This window comes from Poecilia mexicana, unplaced genomic scaffold, assembly GCF_051168715.1.
Source record: "Poecilia mexicana isolate PSO_F unplaced genomic scaffold, ASM5116871v1 scaffold_14, whole genome shotgun sequence".
Lineage (NCBI taxonomy): Eukaryota > Metazoa > Chordata > Actinopteri > Cyprinodontiformes > Poeciliidae > Poecilia > Poecilia mexicana.
Window position 1 is genome coordinate 18,158,885 of NW_028263383.1, and position 22,348 is coordinate 18,181,232.

A 22,348-nucleotide genomic window follows, 5' to 3' on the forward strand; every position below is an offset into this window, starting at 1 on the left:
TGGTTGTGTTATGGGGAAGTCCGTAGAGCTGTGAGTATATGTTGGCCATCCAATCCATGAGCTGCATTTATTTTCATTGGTGCTGATTGGTTGTGCCTGCAAGAGCTAAAATACGTAAAACTGTAGAAGTTAGCTTTTTTGTTCTTAGATATTGGGGTCTGTGGTTTCCACTGTTTGCAATAATGCATAGAAACTAGTTGTGGGCGTTGTGGACTTAAAGTTTCATCATGATACTTTGTGGTATTGCGATAACAATAAAACTAATAAGTACTCTTTATTACGTCTTTTTATATTGGGGATGTTTGAACTATTTAAGTAGGCAGTTTTAAACGGTTTTAAATGGCGAACTCAGCGGAGGAAATATAAAGCGTTAACCTTGTTATCACTTGTGTGATTCTAAAGCGTTAATTTTTGCTCTGTTATCAAGTCACAGCACTACTGGAGTCCAGTGATCTGTTCTGAAACAGCACAACCCACCTAACCCTCCCAGTGTTCTAGAAACAGGAAATGGTGTCTGAAGCAAAACGCGACCATGTTTCTGATGTGTTGTTGCATTAAATCAGTCGGTCACATCGACCATCTCGGGGGTTTCCCCCAGAAAACTTGCTAAGCCCGGCGGTCGGGGCGACGAAGCGGTCCACCATATTTTTGTATTAAAACTTGTTAAGCAGACAGGAAATGTAAAAATATTACTGGGCAATTATATGTTACAGGAAAACATCGCCAGTGAAACGCTATTTAAACCCACAACTAGTCTTAAAAACATGTCAAAAAAGAGGCTGGAAAAGTGGCGGTGTCGCTTGCTTGTGTTTGGCAAAAGAGGCTATTGATTACCTGAAGCTGCTCCACACACAAACCTTATATCAAAAGTCTTTGAAGAAAACTTTTCTCTATACGGTAAGATTGAATCCAGCACACATTCCAAAGGCATTGCTAAGAAAGGAGATGGTGCATTTCCTCGTCTGCACACCGAGTCCGTTGATAAACAATGTGTGAGATTACTCTGTCTTCTAAATGCAAAGAAAAATTAGCTAAACTAAAATCGGGATGGTAATATTACCAAGTGAAAAACCATGTCAAGGTAATTTTGCAGGATTGAAAAGTAGAAGTAGATGTATAATTATATGGATAAGGATTTTTACATTTTTAAAAAATGTTTTTCGGGTTCATCATTGGGATTCTCTCACACGCGACCTGTATTTAATTTGCATTTATTCACTGGGTATTTCTCTTTCCAGATTTTTACAAGAGTGAAGTCATTCGAGACTCACTGGTGAGTACACTTGACCTTCGTTTCCGTCTGCTGTCCTCAGTTGGAGATGTTACTTCATTTCGTTTGGCACAGCAAAGAAAGAACCCATTCTCACCAGCAGCATTGCCTCCTAATAACCGTCTCTCACTCACTGTGTCTAAAACGTTTGTTTTCTCAAAAATGTGCTCCCATTCATGTCTTTCTTTTAATCATGAAACCTCAATCAGCCTGTTTGTTCTGACCCTCGTTGTGTCGGCCAGATTTCAGCTGCGCGTTTTTGTGTGTTCCAGAACCCGACCTGGCGGAGCTTGGACTTTGGTATGCTCCCGGACCTCCTGGATACTTCAGTGTCTTGCTTTGTGGTTCGGATTTGGGGAGGGCAGCAGGAGCAGTACCAGCTCCTCATTGAGTGGAAGGTCAACTTGGACGGCCTGAGATACACAGGGCAACAGGTGAGCCACCCGTTTACAACAACATGGGTTCATTAAGGAGATGTGTCCTCTTTGGTAGAACAACAAGGAGCCGTTTTCACACATTTAGAAATGCTGCTCTCACTAAGACACCCTGGTTCAATGCGCCAACTAAGTGCAGGTGCTTCATTTTAAATTATAAAGATGGATTTTTAAAAATTAATTCATCATTAGTGCATACAAAACAAACATTACAGACTAATAAACAGAGGCATTGATCTACAAATTGCCAATTAGATAAGAGAGCGAACAACAGAAAATGAATAAGAATAATAAAAAAATAAATAACGGTTAAATTTTGTTTTGGTCTTAAATCTGTGTGTTTAGGACAAGACAAAGATAAAATACAGAACATAACCAAGTGATGTCACAACACAAATTAAATCTTCAGAGTTATTTTGTGATTTATTTCTATTTTCTTTAATTAATCGAGGGTCAGACAGATATTTGAGTAGAAGTAGGAAAGAGGATGAGAAAAAACATGTGCTATTACATAAATCAGTAAATAAATTAAGAAAGCTAAAGAACATAAAGATAATTATAATAATGACAACCACATATTTTGCTAACATTGTATTTGATAAGCATGAAGCCATAAAACTTTGGTATATGTTTGTTTTCATTCCATCTAAATAAAAACATCTAAGTACTATCACTCTTTGCAACTGCTGGATAAAAAACACAAAACCTTACCAAGTATTTTTGTCTTGTTTCTACTGTAAATAGCTTAGTTCACTTGAAATAAGACATAAGTAACTTTAAATGTAACTTTTCAGCAAGATGTATAAATTTGCTTGAAGTCAATAATCCTTGAATATGTCTAGAAAAAGTACAATTTCCATTAGCAGATTCTTTTTCTCAAGACTCCCCCCCCCCTGTTTTTAAGTAAAAAAACCACCTCATCCTGGCACAAAACCGTATGATTGAAACATACATCCACACGTACGGTGTGTTTCCATTTATCAAATTTATTTTTGTAATTACATTTCATACAATTATATGGCCAGTGGAGACGCAGCTACTCTTCCATAAAGGCCAGATTAGTAGAGGATGTTTCTGATGGTTGATATTTAGTTTTGTCCAGCGCTGCTACTTTATGCCTCTTGGCATCTTCTCTGATTAGTCCCAGTCTATTTGGACGACCTTGTCTTATTTGTGTCGTACTATTTACATTTCTAGATGATGGATTGAAAAGTTCTCAAAGTGCTGTTTTTTTTTTTTTTTTTACCTGAACTTCCTTTATTTGGAGGCATCAGAGTAAGGGGCTGAATATAAAAGCACTTCATACAAAACAAATTTAGATTCCACACGCAATTCTTTTTTCTTTCTCTTCTGTTGTGCACGATTTCCTGTTGGACTGACCTATAAAATTACAAACACCATGTGTAAAACAACGTAATTTATTCCTTTCAGTTGTGAATTTGACCTAAAATCCAGTAAGATAATGAGAAATATATGTGTAGCTTCATGGTGTACGTAATAGTGAGCCACCCTTTCTTTATCACAGACGTATGAAATATTTACAAGCTAAATACATACATCCGTAGAAATCGTTCATGTTTGCACAGATGTGCAGCTTACCGGCCGTTCTGGCTTCAAACGATGTTCCTCTTTTCTCTCTCTCTTTTTTTTTTTTTTTTTATTACTCCAAAGCAAGGCGGTGCTCCGCTGCTGCTTCTGGATCTTCTTAAAATCTTATTTTTCCTCTACATTGAAAAATTGTAACCTCGTCCACCAAAGTTGAACCGTTAACACGTGTTGGATCCGAAGGCGACCCGTTTTCACTGTCGGTAATTCTGAAAAGCGTTCCTAACCCCTCCGCCCCCCCGCGGGACGGTGTCTGATTTTAATGCTGAGCCGTCTGCGGATATTTGTACCTTCTCTCAAGATATATTAGACGGTCACGATCTCGACCGCTCCTCAGATATCGAGTTTAAATTACGCGCAGATTGTTGCGTTGCGTTTTAATCTGCACCGTATGTAAGGCCTTGTCATTCTACTATTGGTATTATTGTTGTTTTTGTCGGAGGCGGGGTTGTAAATCCTTACAGTAAATCCCACATTCCTTTCAGATTCTCGAGCACTGTAAACCCGCGCCGTAGTAAATCCCACGTCTCTGCATTCCTTTTTCATTTTATGCTGCGGTAAATCTAATCCTTCCTACATGTGAACAAGATAATGTAAGCTTTTATTCTAAACTTGAGGGAAGTTAGTATGATAAATGTTTTAGAAAGTAAAAAAAAAAATTTATTCCTGTAAATTACATTTACAATATAGAAAAAACCCCTCTTAATTTTCTGTTCCCCTTCCAGACATTTCAAATCAGTGCTGAAGTCATCAATCACGATGTTTTGGTGCTTTGGTGCATTGTTTGATCTTCTGCGTTAAGCACCACGCATAAAAGTTTAATGAGGGACGTGATGGATTTTGTAAGTCGGCGGGATATTTCTAAAATTCCAATGGAGAAAATCACTTTGGTGTCTGTCTTGAGTTTTGCACATTGAATGGGGGGGAATTCAGTCTTCAAGCACTTTCAGAACAAACCCTATGGTTTTGCCATTCCTTCTCAGTGGGACCGTATTCCAAGCTCATAAACGGATAACTCAGTTTCATGCACATCCAGATGTCTGTTGCACTTTGTTCTCTCCGACCCGGTCCCCATATTCATCCTCTTACCCCCTCGCTTTGCCCACAGATTCGATCCAGATACCCAAATGAGATCATATTTGGGCTGAATGATGGCTACTATGCAGCTGACTTTGATCACAAGGTAAAACCTTTGTCTCAGATTTTTTATTTATTTTTTATTTTTTTGAAGATTTTGCACAATTATGAAACGGTTGATCCCCCAACGTCATTGGTTATATTTGGACGTCGGCATTAAACACGTGACTCGTTTCAGGATTCGTCGGAGCGGAAGAATTACAGTCTGCTTCAGGTCGACCAGAGTTCAGTCAGGAACTCCTACAGCGTTTTCTCTTTGCTCAGGTAAGAGTCCCGCCACGCTGTAGAGTCAGACAGTCCAGGATGTTGTGATGTTTTTTTTTTTTTTTTTTTTTTCTCATCTTTGAGGCCTAAAATGACTTTTTTATGTTTTAATTTTGCTATGACATGATCACACAAAAAAAGTAAAAATTCTTGCTGGACTTTTGCTGTGACCTGCTGCATAGACGTGAACAATTGTTGGATAATGCTGAGTTATCCCAGCTGTGTTTTTCTGTTTTCATTTTTGGTTTAGTCCTCTTTCTTTATTATTTTATTTTGTCCTTCATTTCTTCTACGACTTGGATTAGTTGCAGCCCCAAAATGGGCTCATAGTTTGCTGTTGCTGTCATGTAGTAATTACAAAAGTAGCTTACTCAGACTGGTACATAATTTTACTTTCAAAGTGGAAAATCTCAATACAAATATTTTGGTTAAAAAAAAAAAAAAAACAAACAACAAAAAATCAAAAGCTGCACATGATCTTCCCAAAGAAGACAAAGTTAATATTTAAAGTGGAAATAAAATTCTCTAGTGCTTTCTTGAAACGACGCCCTTAATTCAAATAAAGTTACATCCTGAGGAGTTGTCAGAAGTGCAAAAGAAGAATCCTACATTGCTCGGTCATGTTAACATGATTCAAAAAAGGGTTTTACCAAAGACGAGGCAAATTTTAGCATCACTCATGCTTTCATCTTGCAGGTTTGGCTTTCAGGAAACTTTGTGAAACAGGAAGTTAAATTGGAAGGGGGCAAAATTCTGCTGAGTTACAGTGATTGGTCGGAAAAGGAGGAAATACAGAAAACATTAAGATGATTGGTCAGATTTAATGAATAGTTGCAATGACTGGTGAAAATGGCAAGTCGGAGCAGATTTGCATTAATAGTTGTGATTGCAGCTTCTGCAACCTTTACAAACCAAAGAGCCGTTTTTGTCCTCAGTCCAGCTAAATAAAACTTCAGAGCCACAGATCGATCTGTTATAGGAAATTTGTGGTCATATTTTAAGAAACTCCACTTGATTTCTGGTTTTACGTTTTGAAACAAAGAAATCATAAAACGTTAATAAAAAAAATAAGATTCTTCTATGGGAAGTGTATTTTTCTGGAAAATAATCTAAAAAAAAACAACAACCAAGTATTTAGTTGCCAAATGCACTGATGAGGAAAAAATAAATAAATACTACTTATACTTGTCATTCTGATTTAGAAATGTATTCCATGCAAAAAAGCTCTAAAAAGTCTGTGTAAAATAAAAATATTTAAATTTGTTACAGCTAAATTATTTTAAAAGCATTGTCGCTTCCGCATGTTTTTTTTTTTTTGTTTTTTTTGCCAAATTATTAGAAGACATCAGGCACACTTTTAATTTAAATGGAATATATTATCCAATTTCCGCATTGTGCGACTTTAAACAAAGAATCTACTAAAGGCGTTTTCTTCTTTTGGGTAAAGCTGGACCCTTTATCTGTTTGCTCTTCTCATTTGAAGCCACTGAACTTTCTTCCTGTAGCTCTACTTTTTGTATGTTAGAATATTTCCACCCACCAGATGGCGCCATATGGACAGCTAACAATAGCAAGCTCCGATGAATGAAACTGTCTCATCTTTAACCTGATATGAGATGACAGGGCCTGCAATTTACATCATGTTTACTGGGCAAAACGGGGAGGAAAAAATGTCAGATTTTAACCACCTTATGCGTATCCTGGCACCAAAAACGGGGTGGAGGTATTTAGAAAACGTTACCTTAAAGCCACCTCTGTACACCGCAGAGACAAGTTGCTGCTTACGAGAAGGGGGAACCCTGTTTCTGTCGTTAAGGACGCGAGCCAAAAGGAAATCCTAGGATTTGTTGACAAACACAGGTTTGTTGCTCCACAGCTATATTTAAACGTGGTAACATGTAAATGCTACCTTCTTAATTCCCAAGGGCTTCCTCCCCCGTTTCCCCCCCCTTCAAGGGAAACCCTCTGTTAGCCCGAGTCCGATCTTATAACAGCATAATCACATCCAGTTTGCCCATGGAAATGTATATCTGGATGGTTTTATTTAGACACTCGTAAAATAGGACCAGGATCCTGTCATTAGGAGAGCTGTGACATTTCCACTAACATTTTCCCTCTTTGGGGGGGAGTCGGATATGCATCACAGAACTTTATAGTATCGAGGAAAAAAGGGAATTATGCCAAAGCCTGGTGAACCTTCGCAGCGCTCCTTTATTACTGAAGTGGTCACGGTTTATGTTTATATCAGCCGAGACCGTTGCCTCCAGAGGAGCTCACAGAAGAAGAGAAGAAAAAAAAAAAAATCCCAGTTTGAGTCATAACTTCTCTGACCTGTGCTCTTAAGTTTTCTATTATTACAGCCTTCATCCACATCCTCTTCCTTGTATCCATGCCCTGTGGGACTCTACAGAGTTTAACGCACTCACACAGAACTCCCTCTGCCTGCTGCTCCTCACACTCCCCTCCGCTAAACCCACCCCTCCCCGTCACAGGTTTCTCTTGGCTTAATGTATTCTTGTACACATGGGCTTTGATTATGTACAGTAGAATGATTAATTAAATGTTGTACACTCCAGCAGGGACTCGCCTCCGACCCCGTCGCCTGAGATGCAAAACTGTAGGTTTTAAGTTTCTGACCCTCATTTTTCAAACGGCATTAACCTTCCGTACGCTGATGTGCTGCTTGTGGATACATGCGGAGTTTTGTGGAAGTATTCAGACTCTTGGAAATTATTTTTCACACATTTTCACACTGCAACTACAAACTTTAAAGGGGCAGTCTTATGTAAAATTATTTTTGTTTTAGTTTTACATGATGTTATGATGTTATTCCCTCATCAAAAACATACCTGGAGTGTTGCTTTGATTCTCTCATGCATGTTTGAGCAATTCTTGAATCTCCCGCGGCAACATGCTTGGTGGCGGCACATTCGAGGACTCTGCAATTTCTAAGCTTTCAAGCGACTCCCTCATTCAGCTCCTTCAGACTAGCCAACAGAAGTTAGCAAACAACCAGTGAAACTTCTGAGCTCGTTATGCAAGCTTTGCATTGCTAAAGGGTGAATAGATGTGTAATGTTGTGATGACTTCCTGAAGGTGGAGTGTTGGAAAGGGCAGGAGTTTGTTGTTTTTAAAGAGACAGAGGCTCAATTTCAAGGTGTGATATTACGAAACATATTAAAAGATTCTCAGTTGAATTTAGGTCTAGGCTTTGACTGGTCCACACTAGGAAAAATATACATTGGTTTTAATTTGGGGTGCAACAGCAAGTCATCCGGTTAATAAATTGGCCTCTGTTTTCTTAGTGTGTGGTGATCGATTATTGGCCGATACTTACTTGGGAAACCGACGTTATTTGCCTCCACAAACGTCTGAAATACGGTCAACAATAGTTCCCCACTTTGGCCAACTTGGCAACTGTGTCGCTATAATTAGACGAATTAAGCTGTATTGGGCAAAAATCCAATACATAATCTGTAGATTAGGCTCTTATTGGTGATCGGCCAGGAAACTGCAATCAGTGCAATCGTTAAAATGCGATTTTTATGAGGATAAAAAAAATTCAACTACGACTTGTTTTTCTCTACCACAATTGTTCTGTCACATTAAGTAGATTGAAGTGATAAAATGTGAATTATGCTCCACATTACTTTCCACTTGATGTGTGATGTGGGTGGGATTCAACTATTCCTTGAAGTGGGATGAAGAATTATGTGAACATCTGACAATATATATATATCTTTCCCCCTCATCCACACTGCCTGTGTCTTTCTCAAACCCTCTGAGAACAGTGGCGTTTTTCCGCCTTGACAACTTCATCGTCAGATTTGGCTCCGTGTCCAAGAGCAAATACATCTTTCTCAGAACTGACCGTTAACAGAGAACATTATAAGCCCACTTCAGCGAAAAAGAAAAATGTCAGTCATTTGTCAGCGGACTCGGCCCGCTTTTCAGCGTGTCAACTTGTTGACATCCTTCGCTCGCGTGAATAAACGCGGCGATGTGGGCTCGCGAGCACAACTCGTCTCAGATGGCGAGATGAAGAGGAGAGCGTCCGTATCATCAATCAGCCGGCTTTTTGTCTCCCTCGCACAGGCTGAGGTGAAGGGCAGACTGCGTCCTACGCAGAGACGGGCCCCTGTGTGGGTAGAGTGAAAAAAAAACCAAAGTAGACGGTGACGAAGATGATCCAGCTGCTCAACAAAGCACTTCTTCCCTCCCCCTCCCTTTTAGCATCGCTTGATGTTCCACAGTAAGAGAGGGAGGGCTGGTGAAAGACATTATTGGCCCACATCATCCAGCTGCATATTTGACTGGCTGAATATTAACAAGGCGGCTTGACAGTTGGGAACTGTTTCAGCTTAAAACATCTCAGACGTCGTCGTCTGCCTGCGTTAATGGCAGACTAAAGTGCCTTTCGAGTGGAAATCCTTGAGTGATACTCACAGCTCTTTGAAGGTTAAGTGTTATGTACTCACTCGGAGACACTGAGTAGTCTTTCGAATGACAACAAAACCCGTGTGCATGCTCTGTATTAAAACACCGGCTCCGGGGACACATGGGAAACATCATTCTTGAGGTACAACTTATACGGATCAGTGCAGTGCCTCAAACTCCTGGACCCGTACAGGGGGAGAGACTTTCTTTTCTTCTCCTGTGATTAAATCCACATGCACTCTGTGCTGCCCCACTCGCTATCCACCGTCTGAAGTATGCATTTATGTACAGTATGTGTCCACAGAAGCAGTGTGCAGTAATGACGACGCGCTATGGGAGGTCCCGTGCCTCCCGAGACTGATGAAGGGATAATGTTTTCCTTCACACAGGACCGCTCGTCTGCTTGGATGGATGATCGGCGCTGTGGGATGCTGTTAAGGTTCTCCCTTAATAGGGCAGCTGGATCTGAGTCTGCGGATGACCGTAGGGGTCTCAGCAGGCACCAAGCTGACTGGATGAGCTTAAAACTGTTGCAGCAATTTGGAGACTCCTGTTTTCATTTCACGCTGCTGGAGAAGACTTCCGAAATAAACTTCCGAGATCACACATTTAGTCATGTGGTCGTCTGTGTTTTACTCCTAAAACGACCTGAATGCAAAACGTCTTTGACAGTTACATTTTTTCTTCAGTATTTTTTTTTTTTTTTTTTTTACATGCAGCTAGTGACATAATTACTGCTTTGGAATAAAACAAATCATGTCCTGTGAATTCATAGATTTGTCTAAGCTATTATTGTGTAAGATGATGGCCTTCACTTACCAAGTCTGCCAGACCTTGTAGTGTATTGAATTGGGATGGTAGTTGTGTCTATAGCCGATTGCAAATCTGCAGCTTTACAGATAAAAAGTGCTCCTCAAGGTTGGGAGCCATTTTTTTCCTTCTTTTTTCTTCTGGTTGGTTTGGATGCAACAGTCAACTTTATACAGGTGATGGGTGTTTCCCTGGAAGAACAAACATGATTAAAATAAAACAGGAAAAAACACCTGATGCATCATAAAGTTTAATAAAGCATGAAAATATGAGACATAATCACATCAGAGTGAAAAACCATGAAAAAGACAAATGTTGGGTTACAAATATAGATGATTTATTATTTTTTAAGACATCCAGATTAGGTGTCTTTAAATGATGTTTGATTAATGTAACTTTCAAGGTCTGGGGAAAATTGAAGAGTCTTGTTTAATACTTGAGGTGCAACACGGCTCAGGACTTTTTTGAGCAATTTATGGAAACGGCATCAAGGCAGCAAGTGTTTAGTTTCATTTTTTTTCTTTGCTATTTTTAGATATTTGAAACAATTTATACAGTGTCTGTGTGTCACACACACACACACTGACTTGTGTGTGTGTGATTACTGACACACAAATCAGTAATCAAATCATTAATCTATAATTTATGTATTTTATTGTTATAGTGATTTATTTTAAGGATTAGGTTTGTCCAATCCTTGTATTTATGTGACATTTTTGCTGTTCATCTTGACCATGAGTCAGTGGTAGAGAAGGACGTTTATCATGATCATTTCTTATCAAGATCAGAGTTTTGATTTCTTGTTTTCACAATAAATTCCAATTAGTAATGTTTAACTTCCACCCAAACTGCACGTTGTCAGAATTACTAGAGTATCGATACATTTCAATAAATTTGAAAATATGATTAAATGCAGTTACTGTGTTCAGTTCTGTTGTCCTAAAGAACCGTATTATCAATAGGAATGATTTTCATGATCAGTGTCAGGCTTTGTTTGCTGTGTCATGCAATCACGACCTTACAGTTACCTAAAAAAGAAATATTAAGAAGCTCTTACCACGACTTTTATAGACATCACAACAGTACTGTAAAATATCTTGATCAAACTTTAAGTGCATATCACCCACTGCCAGAAGAGACGTTGCACCTGAGTCTTAATGGTTTAATATTACGTTAAAAAAAACTGACAGTAACTTTGATCAACTATTCGGTATGTTTTGAATGTAGAAGATTTCCATACACTGCTCATCATGGCATTCTTATAATTATCTTGAATTGCCTCAGTGATTGAACCCTTTCTGACCCTTTCGAGACTTGACTTGGTTTCTTCTGAGTCTCTTCTTCTGAAGTTTGCGTCTTTGTTGTTCTGTAAACAAGGCTTTTAGCAAGTTAGGGGAGCCCAAGCCGTCAGCCTGGAGGAACGCCAAAGGCCTGTCAAAGAAACGCCTCTCCAGCCATCTTATCTTCCATTCCGTGTAGATGGAGACAATGGTGAGGTGATGTGAATAACAAGTGGTTAAATGTGTTGACATTCTTCTGTGATGGGATTTAAGATGGAATTCAGAAGTGTTGTTGGATTTGATTAGGTGTTGTTTTGTTCCCCGGTTGAGATGTTAAGGTGGGCGTTGCTTTGTTGTTTTGAATTGGTTAATCGGTGGCCCTGTTCACCCACGACTGTTTGGACGGTGGTGGCCTGAAATGAGTTCGCGGGAGTCAACAGTGTGTGGAGTTTTCTACTTTTGAAGAGGATGCTTTGAGAAACATGCAGGGCAGGAATTGGTAAAAGTTAGGATAAGAGCACGTTTCTTCATGAGCAATAATATCCTTGTGTATTGAAAAAGCTATTATGTGACTCTAAATTTTAATGGATTTTATGGAACATAAAGCCCTGCCACATGCTTAAATGCTTGAATAGTGTAAGTCAACTGTTGCTGTGTTTCCATTGACCACATAGCTGCGCAATTTGGCATTTTGAAAATAAATTTGTTTAATGGAAAAAAAATTGATTAAAAAGTTGAGATTTTCATGTATTTTTTTGGCTGCATCAAAATTGATTTATTTTACAAACAATGAAATGAAAACATTTTTCACATTATGAGTCACATAATCAACAACCGGATGTTACTTCTGGCAGAAACCACAAAGAAAACGACGACATCAAGTGGTGGTATTTTTTATTTTTTAATCTCATCATGTGAACAAGCTTGTTGATGTGTGATTTTAATTGTTTATTTAATGTGAACACTGAAATCCAAAATGTTTTTTCGACATTAGTGGAACATTGACAAAGTTTTGCACACATTTGTCACGGAAAGGTAGTTTGTGTCAGGAAGTGGGATATTACTTTTCATTTTTTCTCCATTTTTCTTTTAAAGAATCTACTGACCATCCTGGAATCTAATTTCAATACTCCAGATAAATCAGAAAGTAGGTCATGCTACCAGTGTCAATTTGAGTTTAAACATATGTCATAACAAGTTCTGAATATTCATCAGTGCAGAGTGGGTTTGTCACGATACTAAGAACTATACTCTATAATTTGATACCATGACAACATTTTTTCAGGCACATTTTTTTTCCTACTTTAGGGCAAAAAAATTCTCCTTCACCCAACATAGTACTTGCAGAACTATCCTCTATCCTCAAATGGACCAGGGGCCATTATTACTATGAAATATTATAAGAAAATTAAAAAAAATGTTCTCTTCTTCTCTGTCCCTTTAATCTTCAGAGTTTTTCTTCTCACAACATTTTCTCTTGTTAATCTTTTCAAGCCAGAGGACACATTTATATTTTCTTCCTGGAACTGATTTTCCAAACCACAGGTGCTGGACCATAACCTGGAAACCCTCACAAATATATGTTAAACAAACCATCTTGACCGAACAGGTCTTTTTTTTTTTTTGTTTTTTTTTTGTTATTGATAATTAGTACCGTTTGTTATTAAAATGCTTATTTTACAATATCTTAAAAGCCAGAACAACAATTTTAATGTTGCTTTTTTGCAAGCAAAATTAGGACATTTTAGAAGTAGAACTTCATTGTTGCAGAAACTCGTTCCTTGATGAAAGGATTGAATAAAGCTGTTTGATGTGTATCAGGAATCAAAAGGTTGAACCATAGCCATAGCGTCCTGATGATCTGTGGCACAGCTGCAGCGTGCCTCCCTGCAAAGGAAAAGTTGTGAAGGCTCATGAATTAGCATCTTCTGTACAATACCCCTACTGCAAAGGGCTTTCCCTCTGTGGGTGCTCAGTTCCCTGCACCGGTCTTCATGCCGGATAGCAATGGGCCGGCGTTAGGCCAAGACCTGGAGGGGTGGGGGGAACTAAGAGGGCGGACATGCGTGAAAAGTGGAGGAGAGATAACAACCTTAACCTGAAGGAATGGGGCCATATCTGATTCTCTTGTCACAATCACCCAAACAAACGAAGCTGTCAAAGCAGATCCACTTCGATATGCCGAGGATCTACCTCTGCATGCTATCACCGTCACTTCAAGCAGATTTAAAACGTGGGTTGAAAATCTACAGTGATTTTTGTTTGTTTTTCTTGAAGAACAACTTCAGCCTGGGTTGAATTGTCATTCAAGTAATCTTTTTGCTAGGTTGGTTGCCAGTGCGGGGCAATAATATCCAGAGATTACTCTGTGAATTTCATAACAACAAATCCCCCCAGGATTAGTAAAATGACCCAGCTACATTGTGGGCTCGTTTAAAGAAAGAGCCTCTTAAACTAAATCCACTCAAGGGGAAAATTCTTGTGCGCTGAAAGTAAGGACGTACCGAGAGAGAGGCCTCTCATCCCCCTGATGGCCAGACCACAAGCCTTGCCTGTAATTCAGTTTCCAGTGTGAAGGTTTTGTCTTTAGTATCCACTTCAAAACGGATATTAAAATTTATGGTTAAAAATGACACAACCCATTATCATCTTATTCTTTGATATAGAAATCTGACTTTAGTTTTCTTGCTTTCGGGCAAAAAGATGACCGACGTTGTTTCTGTTTGCAAAATGCCACGGAATACATTTGATTTTTAAAAACTTTAACCTTCAAATTTTGAAGTTTGCAGACAATTCCTTGGCATCTGTTAGAATCGACCTTTGAACTGTATGGCTTCGGTCAAATGTTTTGGGTTTCCTCCCAAAAGCCTCTCGCAGCACTTTGCTGGAGTTCTGCCCCGGTCCTTTTGAAAGAACTCGTGTAACTGAGTCAAGTTTTGTAGGCCGGCTCGATCACACACGCCTTTTCAAATCTAACCAGAAATATTTTCAATATTTGAGACTCCGATCAGGGCTTTGTGATGCCCCTTTCAAAACACTGACTTTGTTATTCTCAGCCTCTTTGAAAATGATGTTTTGGGTCATTGCCCATTTTCGAAGCTTTAATTTCCTGGTTGATTGCTTGAGTTGTTCCTTCGGTTTCCTGCATATTTTTCCATTGTGATGCCGTCTGTTTTATGAAATACACCAGTTCTTCTCTCAGAAAAATGACCAGTAACATCTGTCATCATAAAGCTACTTCAAATCTGGGATGTTGTCGGACTTACAAGCTTCAACCTTTCTTCAATTCATTTAGTAGAAATGGATTTCTACATTGGTCGGTGTTACCAAATGCTGTAATGTCAGTTCCGTTAGACCCCAGGGCATGTCCCCAAAATATAGACCATGTCACTGAGTGTTTTTGCAAAGTGTCACATGGCTTTTTATGTTCCATTTTGCATTATGAATTTTTACTCACTGAGCCACCCTTTAGTCTACATCAGTACAAGACTCATTTCACTTTGTGTCGTGACTCTCCCTTACCAGTTTTTGGCATCATCTTCTCAAAATCTTTTGTTCTGGTGTAATATTTTGCATCAAACAATTATGGAGATCCATGGTTCTCTTTCTGATATGTTGGGTAATTTATTAAGATTGTTTCATGGGGAAGGAGTGAATTGTCTGACATCTAAAGTTGCTTAAAAATGGGTCAATATTTGTGGTTTTGATCTGACAAAATGTGAGGAAGTTCAAGTGATCAGAATTCCTTTACAAGACACTGTAAGTATCATCTGTAGACTAAAGGTGCATTCACATCTGCCATGCTTAGTCTGCTTTAATCAAACTCTAGTCCGTTTGTCTCGACTCTCCGGCTCGTTAAGGGAGGTGAGAATATGCAATCAAACTCTGATCCAGATGAAAGAAGCTGACTCTTTTAAGAGATGAAAAAAAAAAGAACCCTAATTCGGCACATCTGTTTTTCTGTCCCGAGGTTCTGCTTTATGCACAGTATCAGCACCTGCTGAACTGCAATAAAATATATCCAGCCATAATTGCTATATCACTGGTTTCTGTTTGTCATGTGATCCGTTCACCATATTTGAAGTGTTGGCACTTCTACTTGGAAACTTTACATATAGACAGTTTCGTGGCGAAAACCTGTTTTTGGTTTGTTGTTATTGGCGCCTCCAGCAACCACAAGAAAAAGGAAGTGTGCAGTAGTAAAAACAAAAGAACTGCCACCATCTCTGTGCAGCGCCATATGGATAGCACTGACACATCCACTTGGAATGAGGTCATCTAACTTCAGCCTGACACTTTTATTGATACTTGTCAGTTTCCCTTTCTCAGTTTCTGCTCTTCAGCTCATTCCCACCATGGGAGAATTTTGCCTCTTGATGAGTTCGGTCCCACGGGTTTTGCTGAGCGGGCTTCGTCTCTACTTTGATGGCCTTTGGATCTGAAGCAAGCATTCTGAAACGTTAGCTCCTTGTGATTGATGGTTATAATAATGTGTTTGCCTGTCATTTGTGTACTGATGTTGCAGTTTCCTATTCCAGTGATGACAGCGACATGGAATTTGGAAATCGCTGTGGCTTTAGCTAATTAGGGGGTTTGTCTTTGCTTTACCGGGACTGATGGGTTTAGGCCTGCTGGACAGTGTTTAGGCTGAAGGAAGGCCAGATCTGTGGTGATTGAACGTCGTGGGCATCTGTGCTGCAAGTTGAACTGGTCGATCTGGGATTTGGAGTGAACTCCGTGTTGTTTTTGCTCATTATTTAATGTCAAAACGTTTCATTAACCTCTGCAGGAAAACAAAACAAAAGAAACAAAGAGGGATAACAAACACTGCACAATCACGGTTCCTCACATGGGAGCAATCATGGTTCTTACTGTGTCATGTAAACAGTCACAATAAAGATCCAAACCGAGCTTGAATTTATTTGCAGTTCTTCTCGTAAATAACAATTTTTATTCACTAATCAGTTTAATGACCTCTTAGCGGTCCTGTTCCAAGTTAGGGGTGTCCTGGTGGTCCAATGTGTTTGAATTATGCTGTTAATGGTGACTTTGTCTTCTGCTTCCCCTCTGGCAGGCTTCACACAGCACAGAGAGCCATCAAGCAGACCCAAGTGACAGTTCAGAGGTCCGGCAAGGAGATTGAGGAAAAACTAAGAACAACTGCGGCTTGCACTGAGCGGGTGAGCCGGTCTTCCAGAACCTTTTAGTCCCCATTAAATACTCAACGTGTGTCAGCAACTTGTTGCCTTAATACAAGTAAATGTGTTTGGATTTGAATATTATGGAAAAGTGACAATATAAAGAGGATTTTTTTTAAATTAAAATCTTTGAGAACATGTTCATAAATTTTTGGAATTCCTTGACTTGCCATTACCTTGTTTTGTGTAAGAGCTGACGCATAATAAGAAATATGAACAGCATTTAAATTATTTTGTGTGAACATTGAGGAACTGGCAATAAGCATGGCTAGAATTACCAAATTTACAGTCCCCATTTAAATTTCTTGGGAATCTAGAGCCTTATCCTCACTTTGAGGTTCCCCAGCCATCCTGTGAGACAGAAGTTTGAAGCGAGGAAAGGTTAAAAAAATAAATTTTGTGTTTTGTTCTTACTTGCTGTTATCTGCCAAGAGTTTTTCTGATTCTCACTCACGTGCAATCAGTTAGACATGTCTTTGCTATTTTAATTATCACTGAGTTTTATTTAAAAGCAAACCAATCTTCTAAGGCTCTAGTCAATGCCCTGCGCTGGATTTCAGTGTTGTAAAATTTCCTGATTCAGGGTAGAATGCTCCAACATTATCTTCCTGCCTGTTTAGCACAGTTACATACAGAATCTATTCAACATCTAAGTCAGTTTGCTGCCTCACTGATATGCACCACTGCTGCAGCATTTACACAACTGTGATTCAAATATGGCAGCAGTTGCAGCAGTAATAACATTATTTAATATCATGCAACACCGTTCTAATGCTCCATCTGTGTTAAAGAAGAATCGTCCACTCGAAATTCAAAGTTGAAGGTGAAACTGGCAGCATGGCCTACGTTCTATATAAGTCTTCTAATGATTATTTGGCTCTCTGTGGCTTTCAGAAAGTTGACAACATTAAATGGTTTGAAATCCATCGTCCCTTTTTGGTTTTTCTTTAACCCCAACAGCACAAAGCAGAAGTAGTTGTTGTGATCAACAGCTAGTGATCCATGAAAATCCACCTTTTCCTCAGAGTTTCGCTTTTACCATCAGGGCGGAGATTTGTTTTAAAAAGCAACATACATTTTAAAATGTATTTTCACCTGCTGTTGCCGCCCCTTTTAAATATTTCTTGAGTGTTTTCTCAAGTGTGTCAGTATTTGTGCTTGCATACTTGCATCTATTCTGTGATGTATTTATTGTTAATGAGGATTTTCTCTTCTTGCAGTAACCCATAATGCCCCCTAGGGGCATTATAGAGAACTTGAGGTTAACCTTGGAATGGGTGTAAACAATATTCTTATGGCAGATATAAATTACATGAGCAGATTTGCTTGTTTTCAGTAACATTCATTGTTTTTCACTTCATATGTTTATCAATTTTATCGATGGTTGAAAATGTATATAAATATTAGCTGCTAATTCAAATATGACATGGGTCAAGCACCAATTAATACTATACTGTGTTTGCTGCGATTAGGAAACTACACCAGCTAGTTTCTCTCATAACAAGCATCAACAGTCTGCCATGACAAGTACTTAGATTTTGTGATTTTTATTTTTTTTACCACCCAAAGTCTGGGATGGAATTGTATGCTAAAGATACAAAGTGAGAGGCCATTATAGCCTCAAGGCAGCTTCACAGTGTTTTCATGGATAAACTACAAAGTGGATAAAGAGTAATATCACACTGCCTGACTGATAAAGCCCTGAATCAGATCCCCTATTTATGTTTCCTCCTCCTGTCATAACCCTGGCTATGATCCACAGAAAAATCAAGAAAACATGTTTAGCATTTTTGGAATTGGCAGCCGCACAGCTGTGAAAACAAAGCACCAAATCCAGCTTTGAATTTATGTCAATTCTGTGCTAAGATTTCTGATCCAGTCCCATGTATTGGTACTGCTGGTAAATGGGTTTTCAAAGCTTTTCTATGAGCAGAATAATTTTAGACGAATACAAATGCTACAATTTGATTTCGGTTCATAAATGTGGGCAAAAATACAAGTAATCATTTCCAAACTCCCAGTGGCACACTTACTGGCGTCTGTATGCATCATGTTTTGTACAGGACAGTATTCACCTGTAAGAATTCAAAGAAAACCTCTGTTGCAAAGAGGAATAAAGGTCAGAGAAACGTGGAGCGAAGAACTTCCCTTTAGCAGGAAGGAACCTCCATCAGAACCTGGGTGATCGCCAAGTTATGCCTGACTTGGTGCTTGGGGGGGGAACACACAAAAAAGCAAACAGAAGAGGCATAGGTACCTTCAGTGCTGGACACCGGCAGCTAATTACAAACAAAGCTGTGCTAACCCTGAAGCACTAATCATAAACATTAGTTTTGCTAACACTAAAGCACTAAACCAACACTGCATTTAGCCACAGCTAATGCTAAGGCGCTAACCTTAATTCGGATTGCATCTGCCCTTGAAGGACTACAACCGAGAACCAATTTAATTTTTACTTTTTTTTTCACTTTCGAGCTTAAAGAAGAACCAAATTAGCATGTTAGAAATTATCTGGATAACTTTAGGGGAGGCTAAGTGCACTAAGATTAAATTATTATTTTTTTAATTTTCATTTTTTCATTTAGCGTTTTTGCTAAATGAAAATTAGCTCTGCTATTAGCGCATCAGACGTACGATTGGGTACTTCTATGTTAAAATAAAGGTGTAAAGAGGTTATAGCAGTGAATCTGCTAGACAGATTAGCTTTGAGCTATAGCTGAATTATCTAAAGGATAAAATCGGTATGCAGTTAATGACGATGCCAGACGCTGAATTTAAAACGTAAAGTATTAACAAAAATAAATAAACTCAACTCAAGTAAGTAATTCTGAAGTGATTGTTGGAGGCACCAATGATGGATTTGGGGATTTTTGTTTCAAAAGTACTGCAATTAAAGATGCATTTAGTTCAAGGCCTTTTAATGCACATCTTTACCACAGTTCTCAATAAATGTGTCAATCACTGCTCTTTATACTTTAACAGTATTTTGCTGGTCATGCCTTTACGTACCCTTTATGCTGAACTGATTTTCGACAGCTGGGGGGGGTTTCATGTCCATCGTTGGAGTCGAATCTGTGAGAATTTATGCGCTGCTGCACATATACTAAAACTTAAAGGGTTTTAGAGCAGCTGTTACAGCTGTTGCTTTCCCTTGTGTTCTTTTGATATACTTCTCTTCTTTTGTGTTCTGTTTCCCAGACCCTCACCTTGACTATGCAAACTGCCCTCCTAGCTTCAGCCTTCCCACAAAAATGTTAAGCCTCCATCCTCTTTGGTACAAAGGATCTCCTACGAAAACCTGTCTCTGATATTTCTTCCATATTAAAACATTCCTCAAGTCTTTTTTCAGTGCCCAAAATCAGCTAATAAATCACACAATCCCTGTCTTCTAGCTCTCTGTTAAAAGCCTTGTAGAGTGGAGTGAGCGGGGCATTGTCGGACTCTTCTGAGGGTTTTTGCCTTTTCAGAGCTTTGTATCAGCCCCATGCACATTATATTGAGCCTGGATCAAGGGAGGGCAAAGTGGCCCTTTCACCCTCTCACCCACACTCTGTCATTAATCTGCTGGGTTCTAACATGCCCCCCACGCTCACTGCTTATTTACTCAGCTGACCCACTGCTGTTTGATGTTCAGTAGGAGGCAGACGGGCCCTGGGATGCGCACGCACGCACGCACGCACGCACACACACACACACACACACACACACACACACACCCACACACACACACACACATGCCTGTGACCCGCTCGTCAACTCCCTGCTCAGTGAAAGTGTAGGAGGTTCAAGGTTCGTGCCAAAGCCAGAGGTGGCTAGCATGCGAGTGCCACGGTCGCCAAGCACCCAGGACATGGAGGTTCTATCAGTCGTCTTGCTGTTTTCTCTTCGAGGCCCTCAGCGATTTGCCAGAAGAGTCCATATCTCTGTTCCACCTAGATCCACGCAGCGATCGCTATCTGATTGTTTGCGTGTGTGAGATGTCACAGTCCCGCCTTGCTGGGCGTGCCCTACAGGATCAAAGACGAGCTCGGTCCCTGCTAGGTCCTCCTTCGTCCTGCTTGAACGCTTTTTATCCAACAACTCGTACAACAATTGTTTTTGCTCTTATGAAGGTGCCGGGCGTAACTTTTATTAAAAACAAAAACAAAACAAATATGTTCTTTACATATTTAAGGATAATCTTAAATAGACTGATCTCCTCCGCCTCCTCCCTGAGCTGCTATCGCCATCTGATGCTCGGCTCCCGACCACAAACAGACCAATCAGAACCAGAAGGAAGGTCTTAGCGCTGTCAATCATCCTCGTGTACTCAATCCTCAATGTGCTAATGGCAGAGAAACAACTCACCCTTGCAGGAAAATCTGTTGTTATTGGAGGTCATGCTAACTAGCCTGAGCATGCTGCAGCACAGCAGACAGTAAAAGGGGTGATGGGAAGCGCCACACAGAGGGTGATTGACAGCACCAAGACCCTCCTCCTGTCTCCGATTTATTTATTTTTGTTTATTTGTCTACGCAGATAATCTGTCATGACATACTGACAGTTCCAACAAATGTGTTATTTATTTTTTTAAGTTGCATACTGGAGCTTTAAATCTTAGTTCTTTTATGGAGCAGTTCTGACTTAATATTTTTCATTTATTGCCAACTGTTGTGTGTGTGTGTGTGTGTGTGTGTGTGTGTGTGTGTGTGTGTGTGTGTGTGTGTGTGTGTGTGTGTGTGTGTGTGTGTGTGTGTGTGTGTGTGTGTGTGTGTGTGTTTTATTCCACATCTGGATCCTTCTGTCCATTCAGCTGTTCCTTTTTAGATAGTTAGCGCTCTTCAAGACACACCGCCCACCACTGCATAGACACATGAAGGAGGCACACCCTACGGAGAGCACAAGATGTTGACTAATGACTCAGATGCTTGTTCTAGTCAGGGAACATTGTGTGAGAAATGCTAGAGTTCTGTTTGAATGGATTTTATGGCATTTTATTAGACTCCTTCAAAGCTGTCTATTCTTCTTTCCCCTCTTGTACATTAGATATTTCTGCATCCTTCGGCCTCGATACTTCCCTGTGGATAGTTTCCACTTCCTCTGCTGCCACTCCAAACACATTCCTCCAAGTGATGAAACACTGATAGTGCCACCGTCTGCATCAGTTTAAAAACACGCCTCGTGTTTACACCTGCTTGACTTGACATCTCGTCAGGTTGAGGGGAAGCCAGGGAAGCCAAAATAGAAAAGCTTTGGAGCTCTTCACTCATCCTGATTCAAGGTGGAAATTAACAGCTAGATCTTGCTAATCACCAGTGGGTAAATTTGGGAGGATTGTTGAGGATTTTCTAGATGTTATATTTTAACAGAATACTAGAGGGGAAATGTATATCTGCAGTTTTGTCAACTCCTAAGGTTTGCCCGCTGAAAACTTTCTCTTTAAAATGAATATGACAGAAACATTTAGGTTTGCAAAGATGCAATAAGCTCTATAGTTGAGAGAGTTTCTCTGGGTGATCTGCCTGTAGTGATGAGGTATAAAGAAGAGCCAGTCAGATGTTCAATTTTAACAATTAAAAAACACTTTTTTTTTTTTGCTACATTTATGTTTTAAAACTAACAATGGTTTGGAATCTTTTGGATGTTTTTGTGCTGCATTTTAGAAAAAAAACAAAAAAAAAAAAAAAAAAAACGAGAAGATCATTTTCTGTATGTCCTGAAAATGTATAACTATTGAATTGTACTTTGTTTTTACTATTACTGTATTTATTTGTGATGAGATAATTTCATGACATTAGGAAGAGTCATATCAGGTAATTAATCAATTAGGGCTGCTCCAATTTATCGATGATCGGCCGATTTTATCCACCAATCTTATCTAACCTGGCAAAGTCTAAAAATCAACCACTGTCCTCTAATCTTCCGTGAGAGAGG

General features: G+C 39.4%; 1 protein-coding gene across 1 annotated transcript in view; it reads left to right on the top strand.

Moving 5' to 3' along the window:
* Positions 1–22,348, top strand: part of uvrag (UV radiation resistance associated gene) — a 136,962-nt gene that overhangs the window by 6,249 nt on the left and 108,365 nt on the right. The window contains exons 3-7 of the mRNA XM_088012301.1: positions 1,239–1,273; positions 1,543–1,704; positions 4,418–4,492; positions 4,625–4,710; positions 16,312–16,417. Coding sequence (XP_087868427.1) covers positions 1,239–1,273; positions 1,543–1,704; positions 4,418–4,492; positions 4,625–4,710; positions 16,312–16,417 — 464 coding nt within the window. The remainder of the gene's footprint in view (positions 1–1,238; positions 1,274–1,542; positions 1,705–4,417; positions 4,493–4,624; positions 4,711–16,311; positions 16,418–22,348) is intronic.